This window comes from Mauremys mutica, chromosome 9, assembly GCF_020497125.1.
Source record: "Mauremys mutica isolate MM-2020 ecotype Southern chromosome 9, ASM2049712v1, whole genome shotgun sequence".
Taxonomy (NCBI): domain Eukaryota; kingdom Metazoa; phylum Chordata; order Testudines; family Geoemydidae; genus Mauremys; species Mauremys mutica.
This window is the reverse complement of record NC_059080.1, coordinates 6,899,688-6,927,063: the sequence shown is the minus strand read 5'-3', so window position 1 is coordinate 6,927,063 and position 27,376 is coordinate 6,899,688. Positions and strand designations below refer to the sequence as shown.

The 27,376-nt window shown below is 44.3% G+C and overlaps 1 protein-coding gene across 3 annotated transcripts in view; it reads left to right on the top strand.

Moving 5' to 3' along the window:
- The window catches only part of ATP11C (ATPase phospholipid transporting 11C), a 113,946-nt gene that overhangs the window by 25,739 nt on the left and 60,831 nt on the right, over positions 1-27,376 (top strand). For 2 of the 3 annotated variants that reach the window (XM_045030412.1, XM_045030414.1), the window contains exons 1-3: positions 2,485-2,550; positions 15,015-15,134; positions 21,274-21,363. In XM_045030412.1, coding sequence (XP_044886347.1) covers positions 2,500-2,550; positions 15,015-15,134; positions 21,274-21,363 — 261 coding nt within the window. In that variant the 5' untranslated portion in view covers positions 2,485-2,499. Of the gene's footprint in view, positions 1-2,484; positions 2,551-15,014; positions 15,135-21,273; positions 21,364-27,376 lie in introns of those variants that run through there. The other variant, XM_045030413.1, reaches the window with a different exon arrangement.

Below are 27,376 nucleotides of genomic sequence, written 5' to 3'. Positions count from 1 at the left end.
GTATCAGCAGGGCCATCAGACGACCGAGCCAAACCCTCATGAAGAGGAAACAGTGTCTCCCTCCAGGTCACTGTGGAGTCTGTGAAGCATAAGGCTGGCTCATCGTTTGCGCGCTTGCTGTTGATCATTACACAAACTGCTCCCAGTGGGTTCATCTCCCCTGCTAGAGCCCAGCGAGGAGCTGATCCTTCTTGGCAACGGGAAGAGTTGTGCTCAGTCAAGTTCTTTGTTCCAGTTTTGTAGTTGTTTTATCCCTGCCCCACCCTCTAAGTAGTGTTTTTTTTTTTTCCAAGCCAACTTTTCCTGGAATCTCAGGCTATTAAAACTATTTTTTCCCCATGCAAAAGTCATCCTTTCTAAAACGGAGAACAGCCCTTCCTTAAAGCGTTTATTTATGAGGCAGCATGGTCTAGTGGATAGAGCATTGGAGTGGGACTTGGGAGCCCCGATTCTATTCCTGACTCTGCCACTAGTCTGCTGGGTGACCGTGGGCAAGTTGCTTCACCTTTCTGTGCCTCAGTTTCTCCAGATGTGCAATTTCTCCTTTGTAAATGCCCTCCTTTGGAAAGCGTGTTGAAATCGACTGATGAAAAGCACTGGGTATTTATTATTTTGCCTGACATGTTGCACTAATCGCTCTGTTCCCATTTCCTTGTGTTATTCCAAGTCTGCAAATCTGCATGCATCTCCTTTGTTTGGCTGCTCATTGCCTTGTAACCTCTCCAGGAGAGGGAGAGGCTGTGCAGACATTCCAAGGACTGAGGACTTGCCCAGCTGTCCAGGCAGCTGAGGTGGTGTGACAGTAATGTCCCACCTTGGGGAAAGAGCCCACCCCGTGAAAACAAAGGATGGGGGTGGGGAGGGACGAGCATGAGGAAAATGGGTGGGCCAATTTCATTCCTGGCTGTTACACCAATGGCACTGGTGGAGTTGCACCAGGGATAAAGTTGGCCGAGTGTTTTAAGCCCCTTGTCACATACGTGTGTGTGTGTGTGTGTGTGTGTGTGTGTAAACATCCTCAAAGCATTGAGGGTTCATTAACTGCACTAAAAACCTGGTGGCAAAAACGACAGCTTTTTGTTTGGTTTTCCCTGGTTCTTAGGCCAGTCCGCCACCCCCCCCTCCCCCGGCCCTGAAAAGAATCACAGATCCTTTCCTACCTACCCCCAGTATATCAGCCTTCTTCGTGAGCCCCCCGCCCCCCAAAATCAAACCCAATGTCCCTCTCCTCCCCATGATCTTGGGGCACATTCCCTTCCCTGATAGCTCTCGCTCACCTGTAGCAGCCAGGCTGATTTCCCTCGCTAGTGCCTTCCTTGGTTCCCTGGCAGAACCCTTCCCAGGCCCCTGGGCTCACTGGCCTGTCAGCTGCTCCCAAAGTTTGGGTCAAGAATCCATAGCAAGGAAAGTGGATCATATCAGAAGCACAGGCCTGAGGTTAGTTAGGGTTGGACAGCGGGTGGAGCAGGTGACATGAAACTTGCTCAAGTTGAAGTCTGAACCGTGCAGCACTTGTGGCCAAGAAAACAGCTTGCAATGATAGTGGTTCCTTCTCCCTGCCTGATTGCGCTGCTTGGGCAGCCTGTAAATGGCTGTTTACCATTCAGCTGGATTAAGTTTCATGCACTAGCAGAAATGGACATCCCTTCCAAATAAGCCTGAAACAGTCAGACTTTGAGGTTTTTATACCTTGAGGGCGATAAGGCCTGTTGGAATCAAGAATGACACACTCTGTCAAAATCTGTGGAGCAACATCAGTTTAAGGTGGTTTGAAGGAGATTGCAAACAGGCTCAGAGATTTTGCTAGCACAACATTATTGAGATATGAGGGCAGGGGACTGGACTCGAGGTCCCTTCCAGTCCTAGAGTCTATGAATCTATATTTCACCATAAAAGCCATGTAAAAAGTCTTCTTTATCCTCACTCTGGGTAAGGGAATATATTTTCCCTGCTATATCTTATTCATCTATTTATTATGGTGGCTTATGATGATAACTACATAACTAATTCTGACTCTTTTTTTCCTTCACCTGTGTTTTTAAAAAGAGAAGTTGATTCTGTATAACGCAGTTTGCATTTGGTGTTACGTTTGTTGCAACCTTGGCTATATTTTTCTGGCTGAAATTATGTGAAGAGCATGAGCCCGAATACAGGTGAAAGGATCTTTCTTTAAAACTCCAGCTTTGCTCTCCTTAAAGCATTGGACTTCAACCTTCCAATTAGAATCTGCCATCAAAACACCCCATAATGAAAGTAACTTTCCAGCTTGTCCCTGCTTCCCTAGTTAAATGACCCCTCCTCCTGGAAAGCATTTGTTTGAGTTGAATGCGCTCCACTTCATACCACACTGATCTTTGCTCAGGTTTTGTGTAGAGGTTGTTTTCCTTTTGATCTTGCTAGGGTTTTTTTTATATTTTAAAACCAATATTTTGCTTCCCTGGATTTTCACATTGTATCGAATGCCTCTTTGCTATAGAAGCTAGATTTGGATTAAGAGTTATGGAATTCTCTATAAACCAGGAACTATGGCTAAGATTATGGTCCATGCGGGTAAGAATAGTCTGTTTAGTTACTTAATTAGTAAATGTTTAGTAGAAGTGTTGCAGCCAGGTATTAATTTAACTGCCACTTCTGTGAATAGTAAGTAACTGCAAACAGTCATGTAAAAAACTGCTACAAGCATTATGATAAAAATGAGGTGATGTGGCAATAAAACTGACCCAGACAGAGAGCCTAGTTTGCTATAATGAGTGGCACCTAAACCCACTTCTTCAGATAAACTCACATCTGAAGAAGTTGTTTTTTTACCCACGAAAGCTTATGCCCAAATGAATCTGTTTTCAAGGTGCCACCGGACTCCTTGTTGTTTTTGTGGGTACAGACTAACACGGCTACCCCTCTGATACTTAGTTTGCTATAGATCTGCTGACTTTTGAAAATTGCCGCTGTGTGCGTGTGTGTGTGCGCGCTTTTTTAAGTATAGATCAGTTTTTTCCCTTCTGCATCAGTTGGTAAATGGAACGATACGAGGGTGGTTAGACTAAGGGCTTGTTTACACTTACTGGGGGATCAATGCATTGGCGGTAGACCCGCTAAATCGACCGCAGATTGCTCTCCTGTCAACTCTTGTACTCCACCTCATCGAGAAGAGTCGACGGGAGAGCATCTCCTGTTGACGTCACGTAGTGTGGACCCCACGGTAAGTAGATCTAAGCTATGTCTATTTGAGTTACGCTATTCACGTAAATCAAATGTGTAGCTTAGATCGAATTTCCCCTGAAGTGTAGAGAAGGCCAAAAACTGTTACTTCAGAAGATCTAAGCTGAATAACTTGACTTAATACTTCCTAAGCCTTTTGGCTATATTTAGGGTAGGCTGTGATTCCCTTCAGTTGGGGAGAAGCTTTGTATTGTTGTATGCTCTGTAAGTATCTCCAGTTTTTAGCAGATTTCACTTTTTAAAATGTCTCTCTCCCCCGCCCACCATAGATCCTTTTCTAGGACAGCTGTTTGTGATTTGCCTTGTGGAGTGAAAACAGCTGTAGTGAATTTAGAAGTTGTTTTGATTAGTTTGGTTGTTTCAAGTATATTCCCCACGTGGTTGTTTCTGTTGCTCGGAGCCTCAGGAAAGACACTTCTTGTTGTTTCTGTTAGAGTAACACAGTGGTCCCTAAACTGTGTGCCTTTGACAGGCCTGGCAAGCCCCCCTGGGGGGCGAGGAGGGAGGGAGCACCACCTGACCCAGATCCACTCTGCCTCCAGTGAGTGAGGGATTGAACCTGGATCCATTTGTTATACGTGTTTATCTCTGTCGTCAGCAACCACGCTTGATCCTTTGTCTTACGCAGGGAAAGAAACTCAACAACCCTTAAATGATTTGAAGAAAACCATCAGCCTGACATTTTTGCTGTGCAGATGTCCTCCTCTCATAGGCTTTCCAAAGGAGATGTGTGTTTGGAACTCAGAATTGGTTACTTTGTATAGTAAATCCATTACTTACAGTTGCTCCATGCCTGAACTGGAACTTATTGCAAAAGAGGGTGCTTGGAACACAGCAGTAATCCTCTTTTAAAATATTTTTGTGAAGTTTACAATGCTTATCTTGATTTGTACATGATGGAAACTGTGATATATTGCAGCAATAGTGCTCTGGTGGTGTTGTAACATATACAGCTAAGCAATACACACTCAAAGCAGGGCAAAAAATCACATTGTTGAGTTATGGGAGTTGTGCACCTGTGCATGGCTCTGAAAATGTGCCTTTCATAGGGTGGATTTTGAAGGGCAGACTAGCATAAAGACTCTTAGTGGAACAGCTTCAGCACACTCGTGACTTTTAAAATCTCAGATGGAGAGTGAATACTTTAAAGTACAGTTTGTGTTTGTTTCTAGGCTGATGTTTTGAAAAGGAGCCCTAAATGTTTGGATTTCAAGTTTGAAAGTTGATTAGCGTGTCTATGAGCATAGCTTCCAAATGGATTGATAGGCTTAGAAGACATGATGATTGTTTGGTAACACAGCTGAAATAGGTTCTAAGCCAGGGGTTTTCAGACTCTTGTCCTGGCGACCTCTTTCACATCACAAGCCTCTGAGTGTGACCGCCCCCCTTTATACATTAAAAACACATGTTTATATATTTAACACTATTATAAATGCTGGAGGCAAAGTGGGGATTGGGGTGGAGTCTGACAACTCATGACCCCCCCCCAAGTCATAACCTCATGACCCCCTAGGGGTCCCAACCCCCAGTTTGAGAACCCCTGTTTTAAGCTTTTGTTTCCTGTCAGACCTATTCCTGCATTTCCTGGTCTTGTGCACCATAGGGGCTGTTGCTCTGTTGAGGCGAGGGGAACGTCGAATGTTGTGAGAATGAGACTTAAGTGATTTCTCTTCTTTCCCAGTTTCTCTTCCCTTTTCTGTCTTCACCTCCCATCTCATTTTCACATATTTCTGGTCCTTCTGTTACCTCATTATTATAGGATCAGCTTGCCCCTATCTGAAGGAAACCCTATGAGTGAATGAAACTCCATAGGCTTGCGCTCAGTTTCCTGCAAGTTTTCGCCTCAAGGGAGGTGGGTTTGGGGACATGGGGAGTTCATAAAGCCACTCTAACTGTGTCTTGATCTATGGAATCACAGCTCCTCTTCAATAGGAGGTGTCTGATTATAGCAAACAGTTACAACTATACCTAAAATTGTTTGAAAATGTACATAGCTTGAGTTCCAGTTCTGTCTCCCTTGTTTACCAGGAGCAATATCCTCTGGCATATGCACTACAGCAGGTGGTGACATCTAGTGGCTGAATAATATACTGCAAGTCCGCATAGGTGGTATAACATGCAATCTATTTCCAACCCCTTGTACAGAGGCAGGAGCTGTCCAAATGGCGTTGTAATAGCCAAAGGAGGAGGCGGCTGGGGTAATTTCAGACCTACCATGTTGTACATGCATGTTGGCCTAATAACTCCTAATCCTCCAGCCCCATTTGCAAGACACTTGTGAAAGAGCTTTTGCTCTATCAGAACCTGATTAAAAACCTCTAATAGCCTCAAAACCCACTGAGCATTGGCTTTGTGTTGGGGTGGTCCTGATCCCCAGCAGCTCAACTGTGAGTGAAGCTTTGTTGGAAGGTCTGCAGGTAGCAGCATAAGTCACAGTAGAGACTAATTGAATGTGGAGTGAGTGCAGGTGGTGGCCCTGAAACATCTCAAGAAGAGGTTGTACTCAGGTGAAGCAGGTAGGGGTGCTTGATCTTCCTCACTTGCCAAGACACCCTTTCCCCTTGGTCAGTGGTGAGGTCCTGTGGATCTCGGGGCATCCACAGATTGCTGGAACCCTTGTGTAGAGGTCCAGTATATCTGCACAGCCAGTGTCTTCTGATCCTCCTGGCATCCAAGTGTTAACGGTACCTCTGCATGCACTCCCTGCTGGGGAGGTGTTTCCAGCAGGTAGGGAGAGAATGCATGTAATATCCTGTCAACAGACAGCAATAATCTTCTTCCCTAAGCTTTCTGCAGGGGATGATGAAGCAGTGAGTGACCACCCCCAGACTCATTTCTTCCCCCCCCCCCCACACACACACTTGATCAGGGCTTCCATGCTCTTTAGACCAAAATACATTTGATCTGCCACTGCTTACCTGTGCAAGCTAAATCTGAAAAATATTTGGGAGGTCTTGTTCCCAGACCTATCCTGCAAACATCCAGCCACTTACAGAGGAGCGTCATAATTCAGCCTGTGGAAAAACTTAATTGTGTGATTCATCTCCTCGGTGGAGGAGCCTTGTGCCACGGGAAGCTATGACATTTCTTATAGTAACGCCCATGCTGATTACTAGCCTTTCATACATGGAAAAAGCACTTAGATCCACCAGACGATGAGACTGACACTTGACTCATAGATAAGCAATGTATTTTCTTTTTGGTTTTTATAGCAAAATCTAAATCTTGATTAAATAAAGTAGAAAAATCCCTAAATTCTCTCTCTCTAATATACACATTAATGTGTATATTACACATAAAAAACGGCAGCCTCTGCTTTTAAATTGCTGAGAACACTGCAGTTAAGGTCTCCTTCGACCAATTAGTCAGTAACCTGTTACTATGGTTTGTAAAATGATGAACTATTTATTGCTGTTGTCAAAATAGCAGCTTTCAGTTCTACAGCAAAATGAACAAATAACCTTTGTTAGTTATGTAGAAGATTTTGTATGTGTGTTCGCTTACTTGTTAACTGGAAAACCAGAATAATTTGTAATGGGTCGCCCAACTGTTTGTGTCTTAATTGGTGTTGACATACTATAGTGTCAGGTGCCTTAGAATTTCCTGGGATAGAGAGCACGTTTCTAGTGCAGAAGGTTACCAGAAAGTGGACAAAGCAGGACAAGCTAGGCTGGGAAGAGAAGGCTGGTTGGACCACATAACAGCAGAGTTTCTCCACCTTGTGGCATTCTCTGTCCAGATCTCTGGGGTGCAGCAGGTTAATTGGGGCTTTATGCTTGTCCTAGCTGTTGCAGTTGAAAAAAATGGAGGAGGAAAAGTAAAAGCAGAATTGCAAGACTCAGTACTGATGCTAATGCAGACTGGCTGATGGAAGAGCAGATGTGAGGAAGAGGCAGACCTGTCTCGCTGGTAGACCATGGTCTCTGTTATAACTAGAGAACTGTGTGCTTTGTACGTTATTCCTTCTTCGAACAAGGAAAGGCTGTGCTTGTACAGTGAGCCTCGTATGTTTCATAAAAATGTTAGTGGGATTTTTCCTTTTTTTTTTAAATTTCTTTCTCTTTCTGAATGGGGAAGTTTGCAACATCCTGGTTAGAGTTCCCTGAGTGCATTTCTGGCAGTGCTTTCATTTCCTCTCTCTTGAGCTGGAGAGATGCTAGCAAACCATATTTGGCTCCAGTCTGCTGCCTCTTGGAGCCTTTAAAGGGATTGTGGGACTTGGTACTTGCTTCCTAATCTCCAGCATTCTTCTTCAGATTTAGAAGGCATTGTGTGAATGGCCCTGCCTCTCGCTCCTGGATCTCAGGTTCGTGGTGCTTGCTGTAGCCTCATAAGTACAACAGACTTTGTCTGTGGCCTTGCTTTCTTCTCTAGTTTCAAAGCAATAATCTTTACTTCCTGGCCTAACTGTCATGCTCATGTTCTGCAGTCCAGAGAGGTCTGACAGCCACAGCTCACGCTAGAGGTGACTGCGCTGCATTGCACATGAAACTCGGAGTGGATAGCTGGTGACATGCTTGCGGATGGAATGTACTATGTAACTGTAGAGATACTGGCTGCAATCTTTGGCTTCTGCAAATCTGAAGGCGCTATATTGATCATTCTGTAAATGCTCTCTGGGCTCCGAAGCCAGGCTTGGGGCTTGTGTGCTGCCCTGGGTATTTATGGAGCACGTTTCGCACAGCTCTTTTCTTCGCAGAACGGCAGCCTGTATTGTGAGTTCATCTTGATTATTTAATCTGCATTCCAGCAGAGGTGTGTGGGCACATCTGCCTGTGTGAAAACCCACCTTTCCAAACTCCCATGGATCTAGGTATAAGTAAACTTTCATAGGTAGGGCAAAATCTCCCCCTCTGCTAGCATGGGGTGGGGCAACTTCAGGAGCTGAGCAGGAGACTCCCAGAGCAGTGCTCTGACATCCTGGCCTCCCCCTGACCCCATGTATGGTGTAGGAGGTGGGGAGGCATTGGGGAATAAGGGGGATGAGTGTGAGAGGGATTGCCGACTTCACCCATGCTACTCGGTGTGCATGGCTTTAGCTTTTACATTAAATAAGAACGGCTATATACGGTCAGACCAATGGTCTATTTAGCATAGTATCCTGTTTTCTGACAGTGGCCAGTGCCAGATGCTTCCAAGGGAATGAACAGAACCGGGCAATCTGTTGAGTGATCCATCATCAGATGTCCTCCAGTCCCAGCGTCTGGACTGAATGGCATGGAGATTAGGGGCACCCAGAGCATGTGGTTGCGTCTCTGACCATCTTGGCTAATAGCCATTGATTCCGCAAACTTTCCTCAGATCCTAGCTAATGCTGGACACTGCTAATCTAGCGTGAGTTTTCCAAGTGCCTTTTTTCTGCCTCTGGAATTTGTGTGCGGTTTGACAAGCATTTCCTGCAGCAGGGGCTTTTGAGCTGAATGGAATGTTAGCACATGAAGCCAGAGGGTGTTAGCTATGTACCACTGCAGCAGCAGAGCACACATTTGCCAGACGTTTGGCGCATGCTCAGCATATTGCATTGTTGGGTTGAGTTTCAAAGCAAACAACCTAAACTAAGGATTAAAAAGAATGAGAGGAGTTTGTATGGTATCTTAGTGCTATATTAGCCTGTCTGTCTGTTTAATTCCTTCAAGAAAAAGTTGGAAACTTTACTCTATTGATTTAAAATCCAAGCCTTGAGTCTGGAAAATTCAGCAAAATCTGAAAATTTCCTTTGTATACAGGTAACACACGTGAATGCCCTTAATTTTCTGTTTTAAAGTGGTCTAGACCTGTGACAGATATTGGAACCATATGCAGTATCTTTGGGGGGAACATATCGTATTAAGTGTGTCTATCACTGTGAGCCAGGGATTTTATATATGATTGTGGCCTACTCCGTAGGGGCGGGGTGGTTATCACAACTGTTTCCAGAACTAAAACAGTGGGAGATGATTAAAGTGAATCACTTAGGACAGTGGTTCTCAGCCTTTCCAGACAAATGTACCCCTTTCAGGAGTCTGATTTGTCTTGCGTACCCCCTAGTTTCTCCTCACTTAAAAACTATTTGCTTACAAAATCCGACCTAAAAATACAAAAGTATCACAGCCCACTTATTACTGAAAAATTGCCGACTTTCTCATTTTTTACCACAGAATTAATAAAATAAATCAATTGGAATATAAATATTGTACTTACATTTCAGTGCATAGTATATAGAGCAATATAAACAAGTCATTGGATGAAATTTCAGTTTGTACTGACTTCGCTAGTGTTTTTATGTAGCCTGTTGTAAAACTAGGCAAATATCTAGATGAGTTGATGTATCTCATGGAAGACCTCTGTTGAGAACCACCGACTTAGCTGGTAAACGCCTCCAGAGAGATACCACCCTCTGGGGGAACTTGCATAGACTGGTTCAGACTGTTTTTTCTCCAGAAACCAATAAGCAAAGAAAGGGCTTTTGATGTAAAAAGGCTGAGTTTAAACTTACTCAGGGCCTCCTTTCTGATCCAGTAAACGGGCAGGACCTGCTGTCCAAGGGCCTCAACCCTTGTGGAAGAGTTGGAAAGACTTTGGCGTACCAGGACCCCATAAGACTGATGGGTGATGTCTGGTTAGCTTTTAGCATATATGGAGGAACTTGTATTGGTTTTAATGTTTTCTTTGTAACACGTTTGCCTTAAGAATAAAGGTGCTTGCTTAGAAGCAGCTGTGTGGCAACTTGTAACTGCTCATAGCCCTGAGAGGGAGAGCAATTTGCAGGCACTGGCCTTTAGGCAGACTGCCTTGCTGGGGGCATCGCAGTGTAAGGCAGTGAGCTGTGTAGCTTTAAAATTCCGGGCTGGAGGAAGAGGGACCCAGGTCTCCACCCACAAGAAGTGGTGGCTGAGAGCTGGAAACCTTAAATGAGTGCCCTGGATGGATCACAGAGGGGGAGCACAGATGCATTCAACCTGAAACACTGACCGCATCAAAAAAGCATTCTGCAGAATCAAGCAAATCCCTACTGTTCAGAACAGGGGTGGGCAAACTTTTTGGCACATCCGGGTATGGAAATTGTATGGTGGGCCATGAATGCTCAAGAAATTGAGGATTAGGGTGCGGGAGGGGGTGAGGGCTTTGGCTGGGGGTGTGAGTTCTGTAGTGGGGCTGGGGATGAGGGGTTGGGGTGCAGGAGGGGTCAGGGGCCCAGGCTTCAGGTGGCGCTTTCCTCAAGCAGCCCCCGGACACAGTGGCATGTCCTCCTTCCAGCTCCTAGGCGGAGGCACAGCCAGGCAGCTCTGTGTGCTGCCCCATCCGCAGGCTCCACCTCTGCAGCTCCCATTGGCTGCGATTGCTGGCCAATGGGAGCTGCAGGGGCAATGTGCGGAGCCCCCTGGCTGCCCCTATTCATAGGAGGCGGAGGAGGGACATGCCGCTGCTTCTGGGAACTGCATGGCGGCCTGGCATGTGCAGAGCGGGGCAAGCCCCGGACCCCGCTCCCTGGCTGGAGCTCGAGGGCCAGATTAAAATGTGTGAAGGGCTGGATGCGGCCATAGTTTGCCCTCCCCTAGTTTAGAGTCTGGTAGGCACATCAGTCTCTGGGCAAAGATGCTACTTAATTTAATGTGCCACACTCTTGGGAGTAGAAAACTAGTCTTCCTGTCTTGGTTTCAGTTGGAACTGACCTGGTTTACAGCTTGCGGATACTTCCTGCTCTCTGTTAGATTATTTTCGAAAAGCGGCTTCAAAGAAAATGTTGTTGTTGCTTTTCTGAACATAACAGTGTTTTTTCAACCTGTTTTAAAATTTCCTAATACGTAGCATTAAGTACCAAGAAGGAGAGACTCTGAGACCCCAGAGATAAACTACAAGCTTAGTACTGCTGGGAACAGAACTCTCAAGGTCATGCAATTGTGAGTTTCTCAGTGTGGTGTGGTCAGTGAATGAAAATCTTACATGCAAGATAGAATTTAGAAAGGATGGGAACCTAATTAAGAAATTATTGTTGTGATTTGTTCTAAAATGGTCACTTTTAATCTGCCAGGAAGCTTTTGTGTGGCTGCCAATCAGAAGCCAGTGCAAATGTGTCAGCCCAACAGTATACTCCCATCCAATGCTTTCCCCATTCAAGTAAAGAATTTCTGAGGGTTACAGGTTACTGCTTTCTACCCATACAAAGTAATACCCAGTATATATCTGTATGGTAATAATGTATCGATCTAGCTGTCAAATATTAATTGTAAAAGCCACTTTTCCTGCTATTGAATTGACTCAATTTATAACAGGTTGGGATTTAATGTATAAGAGCTTTCCAAGTAGTGGTATTCTTCTCACTACATGATCTTTCAGGCTCCTTGCCTCTTACATACGTTACATTTAGTGCGTTCTTTGTTGCATTAAAAAGACTTGCATGTAGTTGCATATTCCCTCAAGAACTTAAAACACTGAGTAAATTAAAGATAATGCAAGATTTGTCTCTACACTTGGAAATTGACCGCAGTAGCTGTTCTGTAATAGCTATTCTAGAATAGCTCTCCGTGTGGAATAAGAGTGCCATTTGCTGGTTTAGCTTAATTTGCGCAATCCGCTTTGAAAGCATAACTATTCTGGAATAAGAGCATCCACGTGGGGAGCTATTCTGGTATCGCTATTGCAGTTTAAATTTACATCCTACTTTATTCTGGATTAACTTCCAAATGTGAACAAGACCTAAGAAAATGATCACTGAGTTATAGCTAACCCTCTGACTTTTCCTCCCAGCAGCAAATGTAAGGCACTGGGAATCTTAAGTGTTTGTTTGATCTTGATTTATGCACAAATATTGCAGAATGCAAAATGGGAATTGGTTTGGCTGTCTCCTCATGCCGTTTTTGCCACTAGACCAATGGGGCACATCTTTGCTCTCAAGATTTTTTACAATCTCCTTTGCAGGTCCTGCCTTCCTGTGGGTTTATGTACTTCTTATCATAGTGGGGCCTTGATCCTGACTGGGGACTCGGAGCACCACTACACTGAAAACAATTAGTACTAATATCCTCCCGGAAATGTGATCATTTGTTTGTTTTTTTTTAATTTTTTATTATTTTGGGGTCCTTTTTGTGCTTCCAGGTAAAAAATTTTTCCGTCAGAGTTTTCTTTGTTTGGTTTTGGTTGGAGAATGTGTGAGAGAGAGAGAGCATGAGTGGGGGACGCAGGGAGAGAATGTAACAGGTCTGTTTTAACGAGGAGAGGAATTCTTTTCACATTTGACCCGGACCTCTGACTTTATAAATAGCCCATGTCCTGTTGTTCTCTTTGCTATGAAGGCTATCCGGTCGAGGGGATTTAATTAAGGTGTGACAGTGGGTTATAATTCATTTGTAGCATTTCACTCTGGTTTAAAAAAAGAAATCTGCCTGCCTGCCATATTTTAGCCTCTTAACATTGATGTAGAGCAGGGGTCAGCAACTTTTCAGAAGCGATGTCCCGAGCCTTCCTTCATTCACTCTAATTTAAGGTTTCGCGTGCCAGTCATACATTTTAATGTTTTTAGAAGGTGTCTTTCTAGAAGTCTATAATATACAACTAAACTATTGTTGTACGTAAAGTAAATAAGGTTTTAAAAATGTTTAAGAAGCTTCATTTAAAATTAAATTAAAATGCAGAGCCCCCCGGACCAGTGGCCAGGACCTGGACAGCGTGAGTGCCACCAAAAATCAGCTTGCGTGCTGCCTTCGGCACCCGTGCCATAGGTTGCCTACCCCTGAGGTAGAGCTTTAAAGTGCACTATGGGATTGCGTGAATCCTACAACTATCTGCATGAAACTGGGATTACTTGGGAGGGTTTCCAGATGACTACCTGAGCTGTTCTCCTATATAGTAGCAATTTCCTGCACCGTGCTGGGAGCAGAATGGATTTTCCACATTCACGTGGGTTTGTCTCTGGGAAATCCAGTGTTTTGAGGAGGAGAATAGCACAGAGAACTGTCAAGGAAAACGTACTTCAGTTGGAATGGCACAGAGGGAGAGAAGGGCAACTAGAGGGGAAACGTGAGATACTGAGAGCTGGAACGGAGAGACCTGACAAGGGAAGTGTTGAGAAAACCCAGTATTGTAATAAGATGAGTCAGGCCTCAAAAATCATGATTGGCTTTAAACTCCTGAAATTCAATTTTTTTTTTTTAATTTCTGGATTTTGAGCTTCCAGAGTTCCATGTTCTCAATCTTTCCTTTGAAAACATGAAGGCTAGAAACATACTTTATCTCTGCTTTCATTTTGTAATCACATGACACCGGGAGCTGTGACTTTTTAAGAGAAACCCCAAATATGCTGAGATTAGTGATTACAAACTCAAGACTTGGCGGGATGGTTACTATCCGTTGGACTGGCCCTCCAGTGTCTTGATATCTCAGATCATAGACGTGGGTATGATCCTCCCTGCCAGCAGATGGAGAATGTCAGATTTGTGATGCAGTCATTCATCGTGCCTACCACAGTGTGCCTCAATGGTTTCCACCTCCAAGGACTGGAAACAATATATATTTTGTCTCTGAGACTTCAGCTAAGATTAGCGTTGCTTCCTAAAAATCTCTGTAATGAAACCTTTTCCTTTTGAAACGGTGGAAGTCCCTTGTGTGTCTGCCTGTGCTCACCACCCAGCTGAAATGTTCTTGAGCACCTGAATGCTTAAACGAGAAGAAAAATAATTAATTTTCCTGACACATTAATAACACAGCTAACACCTGCCTTTTTGGCGCACTGCAGATGCTTCTACCTTTGAGTAGATGAACGTGCACATGGGGACTTTTAGTGCCCGGCAACAGAGTCCACGCAGGTGCCTAGTGTGCAGAGTAGATTTATATCCAATCTTGCCACAAACGGAAATGTTTCTGTAGACAAGCTCTAAGAAGAATTTTTCTTAAATAGTCACCCAATGATGTTTTAGCGGAACATATGAAGATTAAAAAGGAAACAACAAATCAAAATGTTTAGAAATGACTCGGCCACAGATCAGAAGAGATTTCAAGGTTGGTGTAAAGATGTGTTCAGAGGTCAGACGCTCAAAATAGCTCACATTGGGGAGCCCCAGGCAATGACTGACAAAGCCCTCAAAGGGTATTTCCCCCCTCATGAAGCAGAAAGTGGAAAGGTTTCTTCTTAGTAGCAATTTAAGGCAACTCAAGCAGATTGAGATATTTCCACTTGAGAGATGCCAGCCACTAATAGAAATGCTCAGCTGTAGAGGGAAACTTTGCTTTCTTACATGTCTTATTTGCAGTGTTATTGTGGCCACCTTGGTTCCAGAATAGGGACAAGGTGGGTGAGGCAGTATCTTTCATTGGACCAACTTCTGTTGGTGAAAGAGCTCTTTGTAAGCTCAAAAGCGTGTATCTTTCACTAACAGAAGTTGGTTAAATAAAAGATTATTACCTCACTCGCTTTGTCTCTCATACATATCTTAGGTTTCAGAGTGGTAGACTTGTTAGTTTGTTTCCGGGAAAACAGCAAGGAGTCCTTGTGGCACCTTAGAGACTAACAAATTTATTTAGGCATTTGTAGTGGACCAGGAAAGGCTGATAAAGGTGTAAATGTGGCCGGCTGGTATTTGGAAAGGTAATAATTACCCCTTGTGTGAGATAGGAAGACCATGAATACAATCACTTCTGCACTGCATTCATTCCATTCAACACTGTAACAGGAGAGCCCAGGACAGTGGACGTTCAGAAAGGCTGTGAGGGAGCCATCAGAATCAGAAGCATGTGGAACTCGTTATCTGCACACATGCATGGAAATGTGTGAACTTGAGAGCCAGGGACTTAACTTGCCTTTACCTTGTTGTCCCTGACAGTGCGCTGGCGAAGAGAAACGAGTTGGAACACGCACCGTGTTTGTTGGCCACCGCCCTGTTTCAGAAACCGATGCTTACGTCGAGCAGAAATTCTGTGATAATAGAATTGTCTCATCCAAGGTAAGTTGGTTCTCTTAATCGGCGAGCTATGGTCATTTAATCAACTGGAAAGTTTGCACGTTTCTGTTCCTGTTCCTCAACCTTATTGTATTTCATCAGTCATGGGTTCCTGACATTTACTTGAGTAGTTAAAATGCTCTTTGCAAGAAGAAATTGCCCCAGTGTTCAGCTGTTCCATTGCTGGTGCGGTAGGAGTTTTAATAACCAAGATTGTTAATCTAATAGGACTGTGGGTTGTAGTGCAAAATCATGTACGTTGTATTAAAGAGACTCTTCTCTCTGACCCCTCTATTGAGAGGTTGGGGATGAAATGTTATGTTCTGCTCTGTAATTTTGCACAAAATGTCCCACTGGGGTTTAGGAGAGATGTGCAAATGGTGTTAGAATTGCATTTGTTAATAACACTTGGGCATATTATGACACCCCCTTCTGAATCTAATTTATGATCTACCTGATGCAATCTGAAAGCAGCTTGGAAGCTCATTTTGCACCAAACCACTGGTTTGTATATACACTTCCTTATTAACGCCCACCAAGTGAATGCACACGAGTTCCCCCTCTGTGCGCTGAATAATATTGAGGCACAAAGAGTAGTACCTGCTTTGATGTTTTCTGGGTCTCCATTGTTTGGAGAGCGAAAATATAAAGGCAAGACAATATCTGGTGACTTAAAAGGTTTTCATTTGGGATTTGTTTGGTTATTTAAAAAATGGACAGATATCTAGAAGCACGACAGTTAACTTTTTTTTTTTCTTCAAGTAGGACAAAAATAACTTAGTACAGTGTGTATTTTAACTCTTGGCCTTTCCCATAAAGAGGAAACCATGCAGTACTCTATTAATATAGCACTTGTCTATTCTGAACACAATGTGATGACACCTATCTTCCTTGACATCTATCGAGCTATTGCAAAAGACTTGGAAAAATTGAAATACAATGTCAGACAGCTGGCATCAGCTATTGTTAAGCTAGTTGGGTGACTGTATATTTAGCTTGTTACTAAGGTGGCTTTGGGGATGCCCAGTATATAGTTACAGACTTTAGTCCTACTGTACTTATGATTTAAAGGTTACAGTGGGCATATTTTTTTCTGCTCTAAACAATTCAAATGTCTGCTGCCTATTACGTCCTTTTGCTGTCTGCATTAGAACTAGAACTGACTTTGTGCTAGGGACCAGTTCCTGCAGGCTGACCTAGGTAAAACTCCATTTGACTTTTTCGCATTAGGTCTGCAAGATTGTGCCATTGGGGAATATCCATTTGTGTTTTTTTGTTTTGTTTGTTTGTTTGTTTTTCTTTAGTGAATAGTTGAATTATTTAAAAAACACTAATCTTGTGTAGAACTTCATTGATTTTTTTTTTAAAAGTTATTTCCCTATTGATTTTTGACCTTTTTATATTTGGGAAGGAAGAATCCATGCCTACCCCTCTCTCCTCCTCCTGCCCCCCAACGTTTAAAATGAAGCAAATGTGGACATGGGTCTTTATTGTTTGCTTATTATCTGTGCACAAGCATCATTAATGATGTGAGTACGACTCTGGGGAAAAGGGACTTGTTTTTTTCAAAGGACACATTTATTTGACCTGTTTTGTTTCTTAAACTTGCTTTTAAAGTTCATGTTATTTTTTCCAAATCAAATGATCCAGTGATCTTCTCCCTTTCTCACCCCTAAAAAAAAATGTGAGAAACCAAATTGCAAGCAGAGCAGCAAGGCCATGTTCCAATAGAAAACATGTATGCAGTTGCTTTGATTTTTCATTAAGAGAAAAAAGTGAGAGTATGGGGTCTCAAGATTTTAAGGGGTTATCTTCATAGCTGAGAGAAAAGTTTCATTATTTGAGCATTGTTTCCTTTTGATGTGTGGCATGCAGCACTAAAAGCTGTGGACAGGTGGGAATCCCATTGATTTTTGTTCTAATTTCCCCTAACCTCCTCCAGTTGTTTGTGGGGAGGACGAGGTGTCAACTTGGGAATCATTGTTTTTTTTTTTTTTTCCCTAAATTAAAATCCACACAGTACTCTAGTTTATAAGTCAATGTAGAAAGCCAGAATTTAAAGTGTAAAGTTAGAAGAAGGAACATGGAGTTCTGTTGCATATCGGTGTGTAATTGTGTTTACTGACGTGCAAAAACCCAGTGGGCCAGATCTTGACACTTGCTAAGTCAGGAACACAAAGAGAACTTAAAGCTACGTAGCTGAGGAGCCCTTTTAGTGGCTTTGATCAATGAAGGGAAGCTCTAGACCTGGTAACTTTAGTTAAAGGGCCATGATACCATAGGACTGAAGCCTTTTGTTGCTTAGCACAAATCCAGTAATGGCACTAATACCCCTGGATATATTTACTGTGAATCTTATCCTGTAGCCCTTAAACACAGGAATAGCTATGATTATTATTATTATTTTTTAATGGGCCCACTCCCATGTGGGAGGGCTTCAGGATCCAGCACTACTGCATGTCTTCAGCAAACTAGCAAGGGATGAATCTAGCCCATAGTCTGTCAAAGGAGCCAGGGATTGAAAATGACAGGAGTCTAAATTCCAGGACTTGCAATTCTGATGTTCATGTCCAGTGGCAAAATAGCACAACTGGACTGAGGGCACTTCCTGAATGGTGCGTTCATCTGCAGCTCTGGTAACTTTCAAGATATAAGACATCAACATTGATAACCTTCCCTTCCCTCCTGCTTCACTGTTGCCTGATGCATGATGACTGCCTTCTATCTGTATTGCTAAAACTGTTGTACATAATCTGGAAATATGGACCCCCACCTTCTAATGAGCATTACACAGGGGTCTGCAACCTTTCCGAAGTGGTGTGCCGAGTCTTCATGTATTCACTCTAATTTAAAGTTTTGCGTGCCAGTAATACATTTTTTATGTTTTTAGAAGGTCTCTTTCTATAAGTCTATAATATATAACTACACTATTGTTGTAGGTAAAGTAAATAAGGTTTTTAAAATGTTTAAGAAGCTTCATTTTAAAATTAAATTAAAATGCAGAGCCCCCCGGACCAGTGGCCAGGACCTGGGCAGTGTGAGTGCCACTGAAAATCAGCTCGCGTGCCGCCTTCGGCACACATGCCATAGGTTGCCTACCCCTGGCATAACACAGTCACCTCTCACTGCAGGTGTTCATGAGACTATTGGCTTGTTCTCATGCTAGAATTAGAATGGTGGCTGGGTGAAGCATGGCCATAATAGGAATAACCTGACTTTTTTTGAAACAGGTATCAGCTAATGTTAGAAAAGCACCCTTCCTACATCCCCCCCACCCCCCAATCCTTCAATTAATGTACAGGTCTGTCACATCTTACGTGCATTTAACATGCACAAATTCAGCTTTACACGGTTGGCAAAAACAAAACAAAAACAAAAAAAGAGAAAAATAACAATTTAAATACTGTTCCTGTAGTGCGGGCAATTCCACCCGCCATTACACTTGGAGTAATTTTGACTATACGCGGTTTTCGCTTTACGCGCTGACCGCGAAACGTAACCCCAGCGTAAGATGAGACAGACCAGCAGTGAAATCTTGACAGGTTTTTTTACTGTGATTCTGTCTCCCAGAACAATTGGAGAAGCAGAGTTCTGTGCTGCTGCTGATTTCATAAACTGTTTGTTTCCACCTACAAGCTACAAAGGCCCAATAAAAAAAAGTAGAGGGGGAAAAATGGATTGGGGGGAGGGGAGAGTCAGAAGACAAAAGTGGATATTTTCTCAACTTAATTGCACAATTGGCACGGCTCTTGCATGTGGAAAGAAGAAGTGCAGTGTAGGAGTCAAACAGCTTCTTAGGCTTTTCTGTGGGAAGGAATTGTAATGGGGGTGCAAATATTGACTTTTTAGCCAAGTCCCGGAAGTTTCACCCACCTGTTCCGTACCCAAGCTTTCAGCTCCAACGTTTTATGTTCTGTCAGAGCTAGATTTGTTCTGTTGAAGCAGTTTAATTCTGAGTTCACTGAGTTTTTCTAAGCAATAACCTTGGACTCAAGGTCGGGCAACAAACAATTTAATCTGGTGGTTGTCAGTCTGCGCACATACCTGTCTTCAGTCCCAATGTGGGTCTCGGGGGCTGCAGTCTTATCACACGGCAGCCTTGTATGAGGATGTTAGTTGGGCTCACATTTACTTCAGACAGGAGTGCAATTACAGGGAAGTTATTGCCCATAGGAGGGATCATGTGATTCACTTGACGTGAGGGGAGAGGAGGGGTGTGGATGGATAAAGGACAGCATGTGGTCCAGAGTGTGGGTTTAATTTTTCTACTGACCTTGTAGATGTAAGTAGGGTGATCAGACAGCAAGTGTGAAAAATCAGGATGGGACGGGGGGAGTAGGCGCCTATATAAGACACAGCCCCAAAATTGGGACATCTGGTCACCCTAGATGTAGGCCACCTGTCTCTTCGGTTGTGTGGCAATAAGGCACACTGCCGATGCTCCTTTAACTGTTTCACTGCTGACGTTCTAGTAGCAACATCTGCTACTGTCTATATCCTATCCTATATCCCCAGTAGCTGCCCACCCAGCTATGAAAACCTCCATTCCTCTTCTCTCTTCACCCACCAACTTCTACCATGCTGTGGCCATTGTCAGTGCAAAAACTTGCAACACGTACACAATCCAAAACTTAAGGTCAGCTGAAAAACGAGCTGAATTTAATATAAAATAAATCCCTCTGTGGGAATAGCGTCCTCGTTCGTATTTAATTCAGATAAAACTTCCATTCTGGAATTTATCCAGATCTGCTACAGAATTTCCTCCTCCGCCTTCCCAGTTGTGATGGAGAATTCAAGTAGCTTTGTTGCAGAGTACAGGGCGAGACTCTGTATGTCGCACCTATAAGAGATGCAGACCAGAATTCATAGCCCAGGGGGTAAGTTGGATTTAACCTGCTGGTGGCACTCTTAGAGTTCCAAGTTCTTTCTTAATGTGCAAGCAGTCAGTCGGTCTTGGGCACACACATGGTGGTGGAGCTGTTGTTTTTGTTAGTGAGGTCTCTGTGTAGAAACAGTTGTCTCAGGGGTGGGGTTGGAAGCTGTGTAAGCAGCAGGAGAGTTTTGCTGCTCTCTGTGAACCAGGCATTGAAGTTGGTTTGAGAGTCCTGAAAGGTGTCCTCGTCCTGCGTGCTGTTTGACCGTCTTATTTTGGGACAGGTGTATGGGCGTTAATCTTAGAATATATCCACACTCTGCACCACAGATTTCCCCTCTGCTGGAAAACAGACCTGCAAGGCCCCAGACATCTACTCAGCGGAGTTGTAACACATCTTTGTGGCCTCTCAATTCTGCAGGTCAAAGTGGCCTCTAGAATAATTCTGACAGATCTGTGGACCTGGCCGAGTTACAGCAGCCTGTTCCCTACTGGTGGCAGTGCTGCCTAGACCCTCCACAGCAGTGTTCCTTGTTGCAGCTCTGCTGCCAGCATCACACCCTGTGTTTCCTATGCTGAGTTTAGAGAGGCAACCTGGAGCTGTTTTCCTCAGCCCTTGCCCAGGGGGAGTTCTCCCTTGGCTGGATCCAGGGCTTTTAGGGCACTTCCGCTGCTGCTCTGCCAGCCCTTTTTATGCATCACACAAGGGCTGGAGAAGGGTTAAGAATCCTTCGTACCACAGAGCGTATGACCTCGGTGATGTCTGGTCTCTTTGTGAGAGAGACAATAGAGGAAGACTCCTTGGATTGGTTTCCCCCTGTGCATTCATGTAGCAGCTACTCACAAAGTGCCCCCTTACTCTCGATATTCGATGCTAATGAGCCTAGATACAATGGTGATAGGCATGTTAAAAATACACCAAGAGTATACCATTAAAATTGCTTAATGCTATTGTGAGTTTCTGAAGAGGTTCAATAATAAGAGAACACACACCTGGGCCAAATCTATCCTGGGTATAACATCTGTGAAATTATACCAGGGATCCATCTGTCCAATATAACTACTTAACCTTTTATTTATTTATTTACTTATTTTTAATGAAATCTTATTTCTTAGGATTCTAAACATAAGTTCCCCTTCTTTAACTCTCAGTCCCTGGGTAAATGTAGCTTCCTGACGGTTGTCGATCTTTGGTTCTATTGACATTCTGAAAATTTGTGTGCTGGTTATTATTTGCACAGCTTATCTCTCTGTTCTTTCACCCTGCAGTACACTGTCTGGAATTTTCTTCCGAAGAATCTTTTTGAACAGTTTAGAAGAATTGCCAACTTTTATTTCCTTATCATTTTCCTTGTGCAGGTAAGGGCACTTTTAAATAGAAATGATGCAAGAATTAGTATTATTTAAACTGATTGTTCAAAGCTTTAAAAACAACTTGATAAAGGACCGAGACTGAAGACTGGCTCTTTACTGGTGCTTATGAAATCTTTTATTAGTAGCTATGTTTTGTCTCCTGCACACGCATTCAAAATACCGTAACTAGTGACATTTCTGAGGCCATCTCAGACCATATTGTGATGACTATTGTTACAATTTAAGGGCCCTATTACCACTATAAGTACCATGAGATCACTCACATAAGTATGTCTCCATTGGGGCTGGAAGGTGTAATTTCCGTCTTGAGGAGTCATGTTCATGCTAGTTGTGATCAAGCAGCATGCTAACAGTAGAAGTGTAGCTGCCACAGAGGGAGAGGCTAGCAGCTCAGATACATTCCTAGGGTCTCAGATGAGATCATGCGTAGGAAGTCTAGCGCCTCCCACTGCTCAAACCCCTGTAGTTACACGTTTATTTTAGTGCCCGAGCTCAGTCGGATCTAATGTCGGTATCTTTCCTTGAAACTGGAAATTTCACCTCCAGCTCCTATGTAGACATACCCGGTGTGAGTAAAACACAGGTTAACAGCTGCAGGATTGAAACCTACCTTTTTTTGTACACTTTATTGCTTCTCCCGTCTAACCATACATTTTTCTCCTTATAATAAGCAGCCTGGTAATAATATAGTTTGTGTAGATTTCAAGAAAACCAGAAGAGGTGCACAGTGGATCATTTGGATTTCTTTTATATTCAGATGAACATTGATTAAGTGTGAATGTGTGTAGGAGTGTTTGATTTTTATTTTTGTAAAGAGATTTTATACATACTAAATTACAGACATATACACACACATGATGTAATAAGATTGTCTGTCTGTCTTTTTTCCATGCTGATTTTCTATGTAAAGAGGGCATTGATCTTGGGATTAGGGGAAATGTTGGTAGATATGAGTGTTCATTTTCTGTTACATTAGCTGAAAAATCAGAAGTTCCCAAAATATATTTGCAAAACAAAGGTGTCTTGTTTGTTTGTTTGTTTTTTAGTTTTTTAGTAAAATTTGGATGAAACACAGTGAAGTATATTTCCCTCTTTTTTATAACTGAAATTGGGGTTTTTAAAAAATACTCAACTGACTGGTTAAGTCAAACCAGACAGGCAAAACTTCAGCCTATTCATTTAGTAAATGAAGTCTTAGATCTGTTACATACGGTAGTCTGCAATAAAGGCGTCCTCTGAGGGATTCAGCTGATTAATAGCTCTATGCTTCACTTTTATTAATGTTATATATAGAATCATAGAAATGTAGATTGGAAGGGACCTCAGTAGGTCGTCTAGACCAGTCCCTTGCACTGAGGCAGGACCTAAGTATTATCTAGACCAGAGGTGGCCAACCTGAGCCTGAGAAGGAGCCAGAATTTACCAATGTACATTGCCAAAGAGCCACAGTAGTACGTCCTCCTGCCCACTGGCAGCCCTGCCGATCAGCGCCTCCTGCTCCATCCCACGCCTCCCAATCAGCTGTTTCGTGGTGTGCGGGAGGCGGCAGGAAGGGACTGAGTGAAGGCAGGACCTGTGGCAGAGCCAGGAGTGAGCATTCCCCGGCACACTGGAAAGTTGGCGCCTGTAGCTCCAGCCCTGGAGTCGGTGCCTATACAAGGAGCTGCATATTAACCTCTGAAGAGCCGCATGTGGCTCCAGAGCCACCGGTTGGCCACCCCTGATCTAGACCATATCTGACAGGTGTTTATCTAACCTGGTCTTGAAAACCTCCAGTGACAGAGATTCTACAGCCTCCCTAGGTAATTTGTTCCAGGGCTTAACTACCCTTACAGCTAGGAAGTTTTTCCTAATAACTATCCTAAATTAAAGATTTACTGCTTGTCATGTCCTCAGTGGTTAATTTATCAGGATATCTTTATTTATTAAAGAGGAAGGTATCTCCTAGAACTGGAAGGGACCTTGAAAGGTCATCAAGTCTAGCCCCCTGCCTTCACTAGCAGGACCAAGTACTGATTTTTGCCCCAGATCCTAAGTGGCCCCCTCAAGGATTGAACTCACAACCCTGGGTTTAGCAGGCCAATGCTCAAACCACTGAGCTATCTCAACCTTTTTCATACTTGAAGACTGTGTGACAGACCCAGACCAGTGGGGTACAGGAGTCTGGTAGAGGGCAAATATACTGGTCGCTGGCTGAGTAGTTTTCTGTTCCCTGAGTGACCAGAGCAGGGGCTGCACTAGAGTAATCAGGAACCTGCTAGAACCAATTAAGGCTGACAGGCTAATTAGATCACCTGCAGCCAATCAAGGCAGGCTAATCAGGGCACCTGGGTTTAAAAAGGAGCTCACTCCAGTCAGGCGAGGGGGAGCCAGAGGAGAGGAAGTGCGTGAGAGGAGCTGGGAGCAAGAGGCACAAGGAGAGTGAGAGGTTGTGCTGCTGGAGGACTGAGGAGTACAAGCGTTATCAGACACCAGGAGGAAGGTCCTGTGGTGAGGATAAAGAAGGTGTTGGGAGGAGGCCATGGGGAAGTAGCCCAGGGAGTTGTAGCTGTCGTGCAGCTGTTACAGGAGGCACTACAGACAGCTGCGATCCACAGGGCCCTGGGCTGGAACCCGGAGTAGAGGGCGGGCCCGGGTTCCCCCCAAACCTCCCAACTCCTGATCAGACACAGGAGAAGTTGACCCAGCCTGTGGGGAAGATCACTGAGGTGAGCAAATCTGCCAATAAGCGCAGGACCCACCAAGGTAGAGGAGGACAGGGCCGCCCAGAGGGGGGGGCAAGAGGGGCAATTTGCCCCAGGCCCCGAGCCCCACAGGGGCCCCCACCAGAGTTTTTCGGGGCCCCTGGAGCGGGGTCCCTCACTCGCTCCGGGGGGCCCGGAAAACTCTTGCGGGGCTGGGCGCAGGAGCTTCTTTGCTCCCAGTCTTCGCCAGCGGGGGGTCCTTCCGCTTCGGGGCAGAAGGACCCCCCCGCTGGCGAATTACCGCCGAAGACGGAGCGGGACCCGCTGCCGAAGTTCAGCCCGGTCTTCGGCGGTAATTCGGCGGCCGGGGGCCCTTCCGTTCCGGGACCCGCCGCCGAAGTGCCCCGAAGACCCGCGGCGGGGGCCCCCCCGCCGCCAAATTACCACCGAAGCGGGACCCGCCGTCGAAGTGCAGCCCGGTCTTCGGCGGTAATTCGGCGGAGCGGGGCCCCGCCGCGGGTCTTCGGGGCACTTCGGCGGCGGGTCCAGGAACGGAAGGGCCCCCCGCCGCCGAAGACTCCGGGCCCCCGGAATCCTCTGGGCGGCCCTGGAGGAGGAACTTGGTCACAACTGTTATCATGTCCCCCTCAGTCTTCTCTTGGCCTACTCTGTCCTTGGTTTTCCCGTTGCTTTTAATGTATTTGTAAAGTGTTTTATTGTTACTCTTTTTGTCCCTAGTTAGTTTAATCTCATTTTGTGCTGTGACCTTTCTAATTTTATTCCTACATGCTTGTGGTGGTGGTGTTATAATATATAGGAGATATGTCATCTTTTGTAATTTGACCCAGTTTCTACTTTTTGTATGACTGTTTTTTGAATTTCAGGTCGTTGAAGATCTCCTGGTTAATGCAGGGTGGTTTCTGACTATTCTTCCTATTTTTCCTACACCCTGGAATTGTTGGCTCTTGTGCTTTTAATAATGTCTCTTTTTAAAAATTGCCAACTCTCCTGGAACCCCCCTCCCGCCCCCCCGAGTTGCTTCCCAGAGGATCTTACCTACCAATTCTTTGGGTTTGCTGAGGACTATTGTCTTTATTCTGCTGTTTTTCCTCCTACCACGCCTTAGAATCATGAACTCTACCATTTCATGGTCACTTCCACTCAGGCTGCCTTCCACCTTCAAATTTCCAAGCCAAGTTCCCTATTGGTCAGAATCAAGTCTAGAACAACCTCTTCGCTAGGCGCTTTCTCCACCATCTGTAATAAAAAGTGCATTCCAAGAACTTGTGGGATAATTTGTGCCCTGCTGTCTTATTTTCCCAACAGATGTCTGGATAATTGAAGTCCCCCATCACCACCAAGTACTGTGTTTTCAATGATTTGATTAGTTGTTTACAAAAAGATCCTTCCACGGCTTCCTCCTAGTTGGGTGGTCTATAATAGACCCCTACCATAACATCACCCTTGGTTTTTTATCCCTTTTATCCTTACCCAGAGACTTGCAACAGGTCTGTTTTCCACTTCTATCTCAACCTCAGTGCACATGTAATACATCTTTGCTATTCCTCCTTTTTTTTTTCCCCTGCTAATCCTTCCTGAAGAAGCTGTTCCCTTCTCTACCAGTATTCCTCTCCGATGGTGCTGTTGCAATCCTCTCCAGCTGGATTTCTCCCTCCGTCTTGGAGGTCTCCCTATTCATATTTACAATGAATTCCTCGTGTGAATGGATGCTCCTCAGCCTAGCCACCTCCTCCTGTAGCTCTCCTACCTGCCTCCAGAGTAGGCACCTCTCATCCTGGGTGGTCTCCCCAGCCTGGCTTTCTGTGTTGGGGAAATGCAGGCCACAGTCTGTGTAAACCCACACCAGGACCTAGGTAAAGGCAGGTTCTTTGTCTGGACACAGGTGCAGGTGGCGAAGCCAGGAGCACTGCTGGCACCGGCAATGAGCCCTTTTCGAACCAGGATGATTTTATTCTTTCTTCTGCTTAGAAACTCTGTCTCAAACTCCTGTGTTTGCTGTCTCCCCTTGGTCACTTAGCATCTGGCTTTTAAGCATCTGGCTATGCTACAGCTTAACAAAATTGGATGCCTAGTAAATTGTTATAAAGCATAATGCTCCGCCTCAGCCATCAAGATTTCCATGCCTGCTGCAGAAATAGGTGATTCCAACATAATTCCTGTGGACTGTGCACAAGGTTGCCTGTTTGACACAAAGGGACAAACTCACTTCTGGGGTTAGCTGATGCCAATGAAATCCAATGGAGATGCACCACTCCAGTTTGTCAGAAGTGAACTTGGCCTGTGCGTGCACTGACGTAATGCACTAAAGTCAGGATGTCCCTCCAGCATACTGGATAGTCTGAAGTCACAGTGTTACGTCTTATCTTCTGCCCCTCTTAATGGAGTTTGAGGAGACTGGAATAACTGAATTTGTTACCTCACTGAACCTAGCTGGGTGACGCTGACATATTTCCTGGCAGTTCAGTTGCGTGCCCATTTTAGACATAGACCTAGGGATCTATCTAGGAAATCGATCCTATGCAGAAGGATTAAAGAGCATTTTTCTTGTTTTCTGTTTTTATTCCAAATACTGTGACCATGTTTAAAGTCAGAAAACTACCCACAAATTGAATTAGAGATAAAAACCACACCTGATACAGGTCACTAACAGACACCTGCCAGGCACTTTTCATTCTGGAAGTACTGAAGATTTCACTTATCTTTAATAAGCACTTAGGGCAATTCCATTCATTTAAAGTAGCAAGGGGCTACCTTGAGAAATGCCATTTATGGCTGAAATGTTGGTGTCGATCAAGTTAACGCATGTTAAATTACTGGACTTGCCTGAAGCGTTTCCTTATAAGTGAAGGGTTCAACAGACTCTTGAGTGAGGAGTGCAGAGGAATTGTATGTTGAATTCAGTCCTGTGTTGGGGTGGATCCTGTTCCTACGTAGGCCTTGTGTCCAAAAGTCCATTGACTTCAGTGGCTCAGGGTCAAGTCCATGGTGGGGAGGGAATGTGTCTTTGCTTGAAAGCACACATGAAATATACATTCATGAAAATACCTTTTAGGTGATTGCTTGATTAGTAAGGCATCCACTGGATTAATCTACTGAAACCGTTATCTAGACAGTTGCTTCTCTGAAGCAACTAAACTCCCTGCAAATAAAGCTGAGTTTTTGGATAAGTATAGTCAGCACCTTTTTACCGAAATGGGGAAATGAAGGAGATAGGCAGCTTAGGAACTGGAACATACTTTTGAGTGACATAGGGAATGGTCTGGTGCTTCTTGAAGCATGGAATTCAGTTGGGT